General features: G+C 36.6%; 1 protein-coding gene across 4 annotated transcripts in view; it reads left to right on the top strand.

Annotated features, from left to right (window-relative positions):
* The window catches only part of LOC117399530 (ubiquitin-conjugating enzyme E2 E2), a 132,627-nt gene that overhangs the window by 111,801 nt on the left and 6,157 nt on the right, over window positions 1-14,669 (top strand). For all 4 annotated transcript variants that reach the window (XM_059022929.1, XM_033998788.3, XM_059022928.1 and 1 more), the window contains 2 exons: window positions 3,621-3,753; window positions 12,603-12,750. In XM_059022929.1, coding sequence (XP_058878912.1) covers window positions 3,621-3,753; window positions 12,603-12,750 — 281 coding nt within the window. The remainder of the gene's footprint in view (window positions 1-3,620; window positions 3,754-12,602; window positions 12,751-14,669) is intronic.

Here is a 14,669-nt window from a genome sequence, read left to right as displayed (position 1 = left end):
TACCTAGATTGCTCCAGTAAAAAACAGTATAAACTGGGTAATTGTATGTAAAAAAAAAATAATGTAATTGTAAGTCGCCCAGGATAAGGGCGTCTGCTAAGAAATAAATAATAATAAATATAATAATAATAATAAATGTCTTAAACAGCTGGTATCATCATAATGCTTCACATATAGCATTTCTGAAGACAACAACGATTTCTATCCTAACGGTCAATCAGAGAGAATACACATCCAAAATCTTTCTTCGAAAATGTCAAATTAAATCCATTTCAATAGGATTGTCGGTTGATAAATGTGCATTTACCTGGCTAAATAAATAGCATTTATCAGGAGTTACAGTAGCACTGAAATCAAGTTTCAATTACAGTACAATGAAAAGTATTATAAATTTAAAAGTACTGTGCAATTTTTTTGCATTGCAAGTATGCATTGCAACTTGAAATCTGCTTGTCGCATTCTGATCACAGGCATTTTTACTACAAAAGCAAGGCGTCCTCAACATCGGGGTATTGAGAAAATCGGAAACGCTGACGACTTGCATCCACAGTTTGCTGTTCATAGACCTGTATTATTGTATCCTGTTTTCTCAGAATGGTTGAGAAAATGTTTGCATTTCTTTTTCTTGTACAGTGGTGCATTATCCACCACATTCAACACCTCCACTTTTTTGTATGCAAGGATAATGCCCTGGTCAGTTAATACATTTCCCAATATCCTTTATGTAACAGGTTCAAAATGAATATGCACTGTTCCTTTAAATTTGTTATAAATAATTTGGGGATTTAATAATTTTCTCATTTTTATTTATATGGTGGTGGTGTTAAATTTGTTAAAAATGTATGTCATGGCAATTTCTAAAATTAATTATTTGTTTTGTTAAATTATAAAAAACATTTAATGACGTAAAGGTCAAGGCCAGTTGCCTATATGTGCGGGAGCAAGTCACTGCAGGCTTGCTATTTTCAGGTGAGGATGCATATCTGTGTTGCTCCGTATTATTACTGTCTATTTTGTTTAATGACTGCACAATTCCTTAAATGTTTAAATAAATGTATTGTATTTGGAAAGATGTAATAGATTCTTAACCACTGTCGTAAGAATTGATTGAGAATGAAAAAGCGTGTTTACCGCATGTCTGTGATTAAGGCCCTGTCCACACTACATAACCGATCTCGAGAACCGTACTCGAAACCGCTCTAATCAATACAGCTCAAAGCATCCACACTGAAGTACCGTTTCATGTTTAGTCAGACTTATTGCGTTCACACACCATTAGAATAGTTCAGTTACAATTCCCAGCAGCACAACGAACCGTGGAAATTAATACGATAGTATCCCGCCATGCACTGTATTTTATTTTAAAATAATGTGTTATGCCCCATATTAACAGAGGTCCATATTGCATAAATGAAATATAACAAGTATTGCAGAAAAAGTAAATCCGAACACACACACACACACACAAGTAGGGCTTGAAGTTTTCAGGTTTTATTTTTAATCAGGTGAAGTCCCTTTAAACAAATTTAACTGATTCTGTTTCATAATTAAACTCAGAAAAAGCTGTTAATTACAAAACAATCTTTGTTTTTACCTTCATGTCTTGCCTGAGCCTAATTCTGGTCCTCTTAATTTTATTTCAAACAGAGCTGACAAATTACGTAATTTGTTCATCCCCGATCCTACTTTTAACTCGCATTTCATTTTTCCAGTCGCCTAATTTAACGTTGTGTTTTTGTTATTTTCACCACTAGTTTAACAGAGATGTCCTGACAGATTTTTTGAAGCATAAAAATGAATACCTAGTGTGGAATGTACACTGATAGCAAGTCCTTCAGGCGCCTGCTCTGAGTATTTCGCCACACATACCACAAAGCATTTTGGGATATTGGAGGATACACAAAAAATATAGTTTGGTATTACAGCGTCCACACTTCTGATAAACCGCACTACCTGATGCGATCTAATTAGAACCGGACTCGAGACTACCTCCTGAGGTGGTCTTGAGTCCGGTTCTCGAGTACGGTATTAAATGCTGCGTAGTGTGGTCGCAAACCGTATTTAGCACTTTTAAGCCGGTTTAAATGCAACTAATACGGTTTAAAGGCATAGTGTGGACAGGGCCTAAATGTAACAGAGGGTTATATGAATGCATTTGTAATAATTCTCGAGTTATTTTTTTTGTAATTTAATGCTGTTTATTTTAATGACTCTGGGCTTGCTATTTTCAGATCCCAAAGCTGAATTTGTCAGAGCAATAAAACAAGTCCTGAACCATGAAACCTGTCTCCAGTCTGCTTTGTATGGGGCTTGCAGTGCGAGAAGGGGTCACACACACAGTTAAAAGAAAAAAGTTCAACACAGAGTACAGAAAAGAGAGGGTTATAGTTACACTCAGCTGTTTGAACTAGGGCAATTCATTGTATTCAATTTTTTCTTCCCTGTGGGGGTTCCAAAATTTGGGATTATAATTTGTATTATAAGAAGTCTTTTACAATAAGCGATTTGACCGGGACCATGTAGAAAATTTGTAGTATCAGGAAATGAGTTTAATCCAAGTTTGTCTTTAGTGAGAATTGACTGCATATTGTTGAAAACAGCTTCCAAGAACTAGAGCTGTGGTACTGAACTTCATTGCATACTCTTTTGCTCTTTTGTACAATTTGCACCAGATTGTAAAGGGAACAAAAACTGTTAGTGTTGCACCTAAGGTATTTTCTACATGTTTTGTATTAACAAACTTGTCAGCGTTTAGTTTTTTTTTTTTTTTTTTTTTAATCAGTGCAGGTTTAGCATTAAAGTGTCAACTTTGTACAAAGAACTATACATTTGAAAGCACATAGATTGACCAGATTAATCTACAGCAGCTGTGAATGTTGTTGTAAACAGGAGAATTACAGTTCCTGATACCAATGCCTTCACAGCAGGCATTAAATATTTCTGCTGAATTGCTGTTTACCTCCCAGTTAGTGATAGCTTGTGTCAAAAGGTACCATTAATGATGCCAATAGTAAATGCACAAATAGATTGATAGATTAGATGAATAACACTAAACATGACAGTATTATATTAAGGCACTGGAGTGGTTACATGTTATGGGGTAATTTAGCCATAATTGTTGTGGCTATTAAATGTCAAAACATATCTAAGTGAAAGCATGTGATTATGGAGGTGTTTACTTTAAATGGATTAGCTTCCCTTGAGCTACATGACACTGTAATTATGGATATGGCTAAATTGTAATCTCCCTGCACTGTTTAGTTTTGCTTGTAGTAATATATATATATATATATATATATATATATATATATATATATATATATATATATATATATATATATATATATATATATATTATGCTTTAAGCATTAATAAATATCAGGCTTACAATTTGTATCTTTTGTTCTGTACTCATTTTTGTAGATAATTTAACAACCTTAGTTTACAGTAACCAATGGGAATTTGCTTGTTTTAGTGTCCAACTTTTTGTCAGGCTTTTTATACAAAATATGGATATGCAGTGTATCTATTTGGTCTATCTCTGAATTGACAACTTCATTACTATTTTGGTTCAATTAAAATAACTCCACCATATAATTGATTTGTTGTCTGTATTGCAGTGCTGGTCCTAAGGGAGATAACATCTATGAATGGAGGTCAACAATCCTGGGACCCCCTGGGTCAGTGTACGAGGGAGGCGTCTTCTTCCTGGACATCACGTTTTCACCTGACTACCCTTTCAAACCTCCCAAGGTAAGTGAAATGCAATACATCTAAATATACCTTCTTGCAGAATTATATTAGTGAACAGCCAGGGTGCAAAAGGTGTTGGAACAAAACTCTTCATTTGGACCACATACGTCCGCGTGGAAACTTTTTTAGGTTGTATAAAATGTAATGACACTGGAAAAATCACACTGAAGATGTAACACTGGCAGCTGTATTCTAGATGAGAATTAATTTTTATGGTCCTCATTCTAAAAATGGGGACCCTTAAACACTGAAAATGTCCGTCTGTCACGCTCTGCATGGCAAACACAACAACAACTGATTTTGCACCAATCTTCACCAATCTTTTTTTGAGAGAAAAAAAATTCAAAGGTTTTCCCCCAGACTTATGGCCTATGTAACATTACACCATAGTCGCAGAATTGATGAGAGACTCCACGTGAAAAACATATACAGTGCATACCTGTTTGTCTAAAAGCTGTGTATTGTCTGTGTATTGCACAATGTGTCAATATATGGTACCAGTAAGTCTAACTGATACGTTTCTTGTAACATCTAATTTTCACCGCTTTATTAACAGTAGTATTAACTGTTCCTTTGGTTATTCTGCTAAGAGTAAAACATATTTATCATAGTAGTTACTATGCCCTTAATTAAAATGCATTGTTATTGACACAGACAGGTACTACGGGTGAAAAGCCCGCTGGTGCGCCATTTTTATTCAAAACAAAAATAAAATAAATATTGAAACAAAAACACAGAGCAAAAATAAAAGGTTTAACAAAACAAATCACGAACACATACCACAGAATCGTGTTGGTCTGCAATTGCTTGCTTGATTTTTACTTTTGGTTTCTCCTCACTCTCACTGGCTCTCACAAACACGTTTCTCCTCTTTTAAACGCCCACCCGGAACAACAAAAGCTGCAGGCTTTTATACCTCCGAATTAACACAAAATTATTGAATACGAAGATGGTCACATTCTACATGAGTTTCAGTTTGCATGGCCGGCAGTCAGTAATCTCAGACTGCTGACCATGCATTCACACGAGCTGTCTGGCAGAGATGAGCTGCTAACACCGCCTCTGCCAGACCACATTCAAATCAATAACAACAAAGAAAAACATTGTATTTGAAATCAAACACAAAATACATTCAAATCATACAATACATTTCTTTTAAAAATACAATACACCACCAACCATTAATTAAATACACCTGGTCCAAAATAAACAAACAACACACCACAATACAGTATTTGCAAGCAGGCTTTGCCCTGCCCCCTCTAATTATGTGCAGGGCTTTTCCTCTGCCCTGCCACAGGACCCTTATGCGCTGACTGTGTCTGTGTGGGGCTATCTGTTGCACTCTGCTGTACATGTTGAACTCGGTAACTGCCTTGATACATTTTCTATTTGAAAAATATAGCAGTTATAAACTTTCCGGTACTGACAAATTCATGAGGACCCTCTGAAGAGGCTCATTGGTTGTCTGGTCTCACCTGTAATTGGTGTGAAGCTTTGCAAGTGTTCTATTGTATAATTTACTCATAATCATTGAAGCAATAGGTCCTGGTAATTTCAAAGCTACACATTCCTTAATTGATATTGGCATTATGGTTTGTTTGACTTCATTCATTTTTATTTAAATGATGTGAAACCAATTTCCAGTGATGTGCCAGGTGCAAAATGGCTTAATTCAGTGAACACTGCAGACCTGTAAATAGGTCTAGGAAAGATAAGTCAACTGAAACTCCAGACCATTATTATACAAATAGTATACAAAAGATAGCAGACCAGTCCATATGTAAGGCATAGCTTTTATATTCCAATTTGTATATTTTAGACAAATAATATAACATAATGTGTCTAGTTTTGTGTAGGCAAAAACACACCCCTTGTTCCAAGTGACAGTAGCGCTGTGAGTTGCAGGAAATAAAATCTTGGCAGGATAGTTGCTGCATCATCATTGTTTAAACATTTAAATGAAAACACAGCTGTGCTAGACTCTACATAACACATACTGTATGTTAAAGGCTTTTGATAAAGGTCTATCTGCGAATGAAAAGTGACTAAAAAGTTGACAGACCGCTTTTTATAGGGCCTGCTTATAAAGGGTCCTATAAAGTAGCTTGCAGTAAATAAAAAACACACATAAAAGCAATTTATAAATCTATATCAATGTAGGCAAGCACATAAAATACTAGATTATCTCAAGATAATGACACTGAAATAACTCAGGCAGATGGCAAGGATCTCAAGGTTCAGAAGTTGGATACGTGTTCCGGTCATCTGGTGACTAATGGGAAAGGGATTGATTCATTATCCTGATACTTTGAGGGGGGAGGTGTGTATTGGATAGGTGTTTGACGGGATAAATGTATGGCAAATCTTTAACAAATGAAGTATTTCCTCCTGTGTGGTTTAAACTAAAACACAGTGAATACAGGTTATCTGTATGCATCACAAAAATTAACATTATTGTGTTTGAGGAGTTTCTATGAAGTTGTTATATCCAGCCCATTTGTATGTCCCAATAGGCCTATTGGGTATTATTGCTTGTGATGTAAATGAACCTGTAACATGTTGCTGAACCTGAACCCACAATGGGACTTGGTGAAGTGAATGGAAGCATTCCCAAAAAAGCTTGCGTGTGTTTTCATTGTTTTATTACCTGCTATGTCTTTGACATGCTCTGTAGCGTACAGTGTTGTAAGAGGGGCTGTCTAATTGTAATGAAACTTGCTAAGAACATTTTAGCTAAAGCTATTGAGTGTTCATAATATTGTAGTATATGGAGGTTTTTCAGATTGACTGTGTGTTTGATACCCTTCCATTTTTTACATCTACTGTATCTAGTAACTTGAAAAGGACATTTTTTAGCTCAGAGCTGTCAGAATAGAGGTTTCCTTCTGTATGTTACCTATAAAGAGAAGCGCTTATTCATTTGTCATACTTTTGCACAGGCTGTTGAGATGATCCAGAATCTGGGGGTGTAGGAAGGCATTTCTCACTTTATCTGTCAAATTTACATTTTTACATGTGCATGCAGTGGATATACTATACATCATGGGGAGCTACGTTTTCCTTTTACTGAAAGGATCCTTGGGAAGATGTCAAATATTGAAATCCCAATTTGGCCAAAATACATCAGAAATAATTGGAAAAATAGGAAACGGTTAAAAAAATGAAAATAGATTTGTTCAAGCTCCTGTTCTTACAAAGCTGTGGTTTGCATGATACTTTATGTATGTATAAAGCAATTCCAAGTCATGATAATACAAGTAACAACATTTCCTCCAAAACTGAAATGTTCTATCTTGTCATGCCCAATTCATGACTCACCAAGCTCATGCGTTCTCATGCCTGTAGCTCTTTTTGTATATGAAAGCTGCAAAGATATGAAATGCCACTATAGTAGAATTAAAACAATCTCCTAGCTCTTTTATCAAAGAAAAAGCTTCAAACCATGCTGGGAACACCACAGTCCACTATTGCTACTGAGATTTACTGATACAGTACAAAGGGCCTTATTTATCAATGTCTTTGTATTAAAATGCCATTTGCACAACCTTTTGTGAAAGGAAAATGAAACACTTACAAAGCTATTAACAAGGTGATTCAATTAAAGTGCTTACCATTTTTATAACATGAACAGTTTGATTTTCATTTCACCAAAAAATTGTGCAAATTGCATTTTGGTTTTATTGATAAATCAGGGCCTTCGTACGGTATCAGTAAAATCACAATAGTAATAGCAGCTTGGCTTGAAGCTTTCTCATTGACAGACAAGCTAGGAAATTATTTTCATTCTACTGTAGTGGCATTGCATGTTTCTGCAGCTTTCATATACATAGAGCTGCAGGCATGAGAACGTATGAGCTTGATGAATTAGATAAAACATTTATATGAAAACAAAATGTAGTCAAGATGTAGAAAGTTATTATGTTTTGGTTTGTCATATTTCTTGCTACGTACATTATAAAAGCATATATGTAATCACATAAAAAAAAAACTTAAGTGACAGAGCAAGTAAGAGAAGTAAAGCTCTAATAAATTACTGGTATTTTTGACCAAAGAGACCTCTTTTGGGTTGACGTGTTGTCAGGTGCCATAACTGCAGTTTGATTCATAGCTTTCCACTGCTGTCAGTTACAGTAAATGGGTTAAATTAGTGTTGACTGCGCTATACAGTGCAACAATGTAATAAACAGCTACTGTACAGATCAATCAGAGAAAACAAAAAAGGGTTGTGTAGAAAGGGGAGGATGCAGCTCCCTTTGTAGGAATACTGCTATAGAGTCTGCAGCAGATTGAGAGGTTGAATTCATTTGAGTGTCAAGTTAATGATTTGAATTTTGATTTTTAAAAACAAAACACAAGAAACTACTGTATTGCAAGTTTACAAAGAATTACAGGTAACGGGATAGTGTCGTTGATGGAGGTGCTGATAAGCCAGCTCTTTACAAATATGACACAACTGCCCTGAGATTTGGTATTCCAAATGTCAATGAGTAAACTGCAGTTTTGTTAAGAACATGTCAGTATTAATGGGAACAGGTATAAGAAGCCTTATTTACTATTTCACTTTTCTACGTGCATGTACAACGGTACCATGGCTCCCACCGATTTGAGGTGAAGGACATTTGCTTTCTCAACAGGCCTTTTGAAGTCCAGTTCAATTATGTTATACTCTCTATTTGGTTAGTCAGACAGGATCAAACTTTTCTTAATCCATATTGCCTGTCTCCAATAATGTTGTTACTCTAACAATCACCTAATCATATGATTGATTCCCTGATTTTAACAGGTTATGGAGGATAGGCTGATGGGTCAGTAGTTCCTGGTTCCGTCAGATCTCTTTTCCTAAATGAACAACATAGAAAACTGGGGAGACAATCTATCTTCATCTCCATGCAGTCAAAGTCATACAAGCTATCAATTCTAGATTACATATACTTAACAATGTCAAGATCTGCACTGCACTGACACCTTGTGACAGAAATAGAATGATCTTTGGTGGTAAATCTCCCTCCCGACCTGTGAGGGCGCAAAGTAACAGAAACAGAGTACCCTGGACTGTTTGGCCTGACAATTCATTCCCAGGGTTAAAAGGATGCCGGTCATCTAGAAAGGGGGCAGAGCTTCGGTGCACTAACTCATCGACCCGGAAGGGAAATGATGTGGCAGCCACGGATTGGAGGAGAGGCTGCAATCGTTTACCAAGGGGCCATGTGTGACTGTACAAGAAGGGGACGAAGTGACGTAATCTGTTCCTTCGTTTTGGTTAAGGAATCGACCGGAAGGACCTGTGTTATATCGTGCATGAGTGTTTTGTTTGTTACTTTTACTTGTTATTTAGTAGACGGCTAAACACATCCAGTGCTGTCCCCAGAGGCCAGCACAAACCCGGACATCACTGCACTTGTTACCACGATTTAATTGTATTTTGCACCACAAGCACTACAGCACTCGCCCAGGACTGGTGACTGTGTTTGTGTATTGTGCGTGTACTATTGACTGTGTTTATTATTTGGGACTGCAACCTGTTTATTTATTCCAGTGCATTACACATTGTTGTGCATTGCCTGGAATTATTGTTTGGTCACCAGACCAGGATTATAATTAAAAACCAATTCTGAGTGGATTACAGTTGTCTGTCTCCTGATTACGCACTGCATAACTCCTGCACCTGTACACTGCAAGCCACTTTGCAATAATCCTTTAATCAATTAACCATTTACTGTGATTGCACAACTTTCACTATTCCTTTCTATCAGAAAACAACAGTGGCTATATTCAAGTCTTTGTTCAGATTTAATATGATCATAGCAAAAAGACCTTGTGTAACACTCTTAGCAGTGTTTTAAGTGGGCAATTCCATCACTTAGTACCACCTTAACCTTGTTTTAGAAAATGGTTAGAAAGCACGTTTATGACAAACAACAAATCTCATTTGCAATTGCTTTTGAGATTATTATACACCTCCTATTTACAGTTGTCTAGAGATTATTGTAATGGAGTAGTTTACAGAGCAGTGGGGGGCTAGATAGCAGAAAGCTCAGGGACCACTGTTAATATACAACAGGGGAAGCCCCAGGGAGCATTGCAAGATAAAGTCTCCTGTGACCTGAGGCTATGGCCCTGCTCTTCCTGATGTCAATCAGGCCCTGAGTTTTTAAAAGCACAGTATATATGTGAAGATCTCTTCTCGCCCTTCTCGACTGAGCCTAAATATTACAAACCTAGCAATGTTGTGGTTTGGATGTCAGACTTTCCAAAAAAGATTTTCAGCTGCTAATGAACAAGTCAAGTCCAAGGTGAAATGTAAGCACAGACTTGTTCACAGGTTGTTGACTAAATTATCTTTTATTCGTGTACAAAAGCTTGAGTGTTAGGTCAGGTTGAGGCAAAAATTGTTACACATTATGACATTATTAGCATTACACTTTTGCAGCAAAGTCATTACAGTGTTATTAAAATAAAGAAGCGTTCAGTACACCACCACTTTAACACAGAACAGTAAATATCTACAATGAGTTACACTCCTTTTTGTCAGCCATTTCCCTTTATGATGGAATTGGGTTTGTATTCCTTGTGCTCTTCAATAGACTATTTATTGTTTACTTAAGGCACAGTGCTTTAATAATAGATTTTTATAAATCCTCGGCATTGGCACTGTTTTGTGTAAAATATGTTTTTTCTTTAGTATTTAACACAAACCTTAAATATTTTATTGATATAGTCAGTTATAACTGTAAATAGCACAAATGTATGAAATCTAATGTAAACGAGACCCTCAGTTACAGAAGAGCACGGCTTAAATCTAATACATCAATAAAATACGTAATTCAAATGGTGTTTAAAAGCTATGCTTGGTATAATGATAGAAGCACAAATAACTAAAAGCCATGAGATCCCTCTATTGGTTATAAGTCAGCCACATATTACTTAGGTAAAAGCAGTCAAATTGTGCACCTAAGGACTTAACTGAGAAACCGACAAACGTTTTGGCTAATGCCTTTGTTAGTAAAGTCAGAAACAGGATATAGATTTATTAGGCTTCTTTTTATTATATGAAGCTTTTAAATTATGTGACTGTAATTAAGAGCTGAAAAGTTTGGTTGTAGACCCACAAGTCCCAAGCTTCATCCTCAAAGCAGTTGCCCGTGCATGTAAACAATTAGCCAAGCAAGACCTTTTTAAGCAGATGGCATTATCTGCTTCGCCTGCTTCTTGTGCAGTTTAGCCCACACTAGGGCTCAGAGCACTCCCTCCCAGAAGCATGACTCTGGCTACCTGCTTTCAGGGCCAGAGCACAAGGATTAAATATTAGCAGAGGGACACCATCAAGAGACCCATTGGACTCCTGGCATTAAACTCAGCTTGTCACATCACCACACTATATAGATTGTCAGGACCGTCTGTCAGCTTTGTGCTTTATTATATACATTGTCATTTTAAGGAAGCTAGAGTTGTAAAAGTTATATAGGTTATGGGGAGGGGGAGGGGAAAATGCTGAGCTTTGTTCGGCATGTTAAACAAGCACAGATCTGTCTTCCTACTGTTTTCCACCAGAGCCCCCTTCTTCTGTCTGCATTCCCCTTCTCAGGTTTGAAATGTAAGCTGAGATCACATTTCCGCTGTGATATTTTGTTGGCAATGTCAGTCTGGGATTTAGTGAGGATGGTTTCTCCTGGAGTCTGTATTGTTAATTACTTTTTTTCCTTTTGAATTGTAATGCCTGCCTGATTCATTTAGTCAGTATGTAGTCCCAGGGTTGTCTACAAAGAGCAAAGCATTTTTTTTTTTGTTTTTTAAATGTGTAGCACCATGATGGCAACAATTCTTGCTGTCAGTGAAAATGTACAGTGCAATGTCACTTTAGTTTTGCATATTGTCATTTTAACACGCTACTGCTGATATTGTTTAAGAACATATTTTGAAGTTGGAAAATGAATATGCTTTTCCCAAACCTCTTATCTTTTTGACACAATGGTGTGACCGGATGACGACATATACTGCTCTGTAATATAAAACTGCACAGTCAAACATAAAATAATTGACATCAAAGCAGATAAGAATTGTTCATCTTGTCTTACAAATGACATTTGACAGGCCTGCTTCGGAAATATTTTCTTTTTAAAACAGTTAAATTACAGTCAAACAATGCTTACACATTGTTCTACTGCACAAGAAAGACAAAATGTCTTTGTTGTCAAAACTCCAGGGAGAAGGAGTCTTATAATACTACATCAGTGTTTCATTGATGAATATTACTGAAATGTAACCAGTTAGGCCCTATCTTATTGACCTAATGTTATTGCTATTAACACTGAAATAACACATCTTTTAATGGTGCCTTCTTTACACTGTATTTAATTTTTTACGTTAAGACGCAACTTTCAATTCTTTTAGTGATTTAATGAATTCATTTTTTGTTTTAATGACAAACGGCTTGTTCTATTCACAGAGGTATAACTGCTTCTTTACAAGGGGACCTCTGTGACCAGATATCTCTAACTCTCTAACCACAGTCACTAATGAAAAACAAAAAGGCCACAGGAACAACAGCTCCAAAAATACCCTAAAAGTACAGGCATTGCAACATCAGTCTTCACAGTTGGTTTTGACAGCCATAATTATTAGAATATGCTGTTTCTCTGTTTAGTGGGTCTGATTTGGCCCTGGGATTACAGGCGGGTTCCTCCTCATTTGTCTCATATCAGCATATTCTGAAATACCAAGCCGCAAATGAAGGTTCATGACAGACTATAGATTAGCCTTCAGTGAAGGCTGCTACAGGTGGCTTGCTTTCAGGTATTAAATTGTTATTTTTTTTCAGAATTTTTATATTGTTTTTTATGTCATAGGTGACTTTCCGGACGAGAATCTACCACTGTAATATTAACAGCCAGGGAGTGATCTGCCTGGATATCCTAAAAGACAACTGGAGCCCAGCACTGACCATCTCCAAGGTTCTCTTATCTATCTGCTCGCTCCTTACAGACTGTAACCCTGGTAAGTAAAAATCTAACGTATTATTAATAATTCTGACTTTTTGCCTACCTAAAATGTTCTGTAATTACTGTAGAACTTCTATAGGTTCTTCTAAAATATCTGTAAAGACAACATGCGACAGGTCACGGCAGTAACTAAATAGTGAAATTGAGTGGCGGAGTGGTTGTTGCCGGACTTTCGATAGAAGTTGTTTCCAAGGGAAAATGTTTCAACTAATGTGGTGTAAAATTCTAAGTAGTTTATTTTGTGTATAAAAAAAAGAAGATTTGTGTTTTTGTGTTTCTTTATACCCTGCTTTGTTTGTTTGGAATGATCAGTCAGATTAAATCAACCTTGTTCTACACTATGCAAGTCACTGGTAATTACCTTGGCACAGTGACTCTGTCTCAGTTCTTAGGAGCAGCTGTCAGCTGTGCCATTGTCCTATGACTGCGTGGTGAACTGGGGTGATGATATTGGTCTGCTCTACTTGACTGTGTGATTTATTAGCATTCATTGATGACCATTCTTGTCTATAAACTATTTGTAAATCTTGCTGTACTTTAAACTCTATAATGTTAGTTTAATAATAAGCTAATTTATAGTTCAACTGTATGCCATTAATGTCAGCAGTGTGGAGTAGTGGTTAGGGCTCTGGACTCTTGACCGGAGGGTTGTGGGTTCAATCCCCAGTGGGGACACTGCTGCTGTACCCTTGAGCAAGGTACTTTACCTAGATTGCTCCAGTAAAAACCCAACTGTATAAATGGGTAATTGTATGTAAAAATAATGTGATATCTTGTAACAATTGTAAGTCGCCCTGGATAAGGGCGTCTGCTAAGAAATAAATAATAATAATAATAATAATAATAATAATAATGTAGGTCCTGGTTTCAATTTTTTTTTTTTTTTTTTTTTTTTTACTTTAGACCCTTTTATTTTGATTGTCTTATCTATTGACTGCTATTTGTGAAACTTTTATATATAACTATTAATTGAATATTAGCAGATGAGCTTATAATGTATTGCTGTTATTCTGTGAAAACTAAAATAAAATAGATAATTGCTATGCTTTTACAGAGGTTGCTTTATGGGAGTCAGTGTTCACACATCAACAATAAGCCGGTCCCTACACAAAGCCGGCCTGTATGGACCGGTGGCAAGAAAGAAGCCATTACTCAAAAAGCCTCATCTTAAAGGATGTATGGAGTTTGCGAAAAAGCATGTAGATGTACTGCAGACATGTGGAAAAAGGTTTTGTGGTCAGATGAGACAAAAATCAAACTTTTCGGTCTAAATTCCAAGCGTTACTTCTGGCGCAAGCCCAACACTGCACATCACCCAGTCAACACCATCCCAATCATGTTATGGGGATGCTTTCTCTTCAGCAGGGACTGGGAAGCTTGTCAGGATAGAGGGGAGAATGGATGGTGCAAAGTACAGGTGAATCCTTGGGGAAAACCTGTTTGAGTCAGCCAAGACTCTGAAACTGGGGAGGAAATTCATATTTCAGCAGGACAATGACCCGAAGCACAAAGCCAAAGCCAAAGCCACACTGGAGTGGTTAAACAAGAAGAGAATTAATGTTCTTGACTGGCCCAGTCAAAGTCCTGACTTGAATCCAATCGAAAATTAATGGTGAGACTTTATGAAGATCCCCAACAAGCTTATCAGAACTGGAGCAATGTTCCTGTGAAGAATGGGCAAAAAGTTCATCGCAGTAATTGCTGCAAAGGGTGCTTACGTACTGACTTAAGGGGCTGAATATTTATGCAACCAGTAAATTTCATTTTGTACATTTTCTTTGCAAGTTTTGCTGACATTTAACCTCCTCCTCATATAACAGTGTTCAGTTTAACCACTACAGCTTTGAATAAAAAAAGTTAAAGTTGTTTGAAAAGCTGTACATACATTATTTGTAATTCAACAAAATGTGACAT

The sequence above is a fragment of the Acipenser ruthenus genome, chromosome 4, assembly GCF_902713425.1.
Source record: "Acipenser ruthenus chromosome 4, fAciRut3.2 maternal haplotype, whole genome shotgun sequence".
In the NCBI taxonomy this organism is placed as follows: domain Eukaryota; kingdom Metazoa; phylum Chordata; class Actinopteri; order Acipenseriformes; family Acipenseridae; genus Acipenser; species Acipenser ruthenus.
Note: the sequence above shows the minus strand (reverse complement) of the source record. Positions and strands in the feature narration are given on the sequence as shown.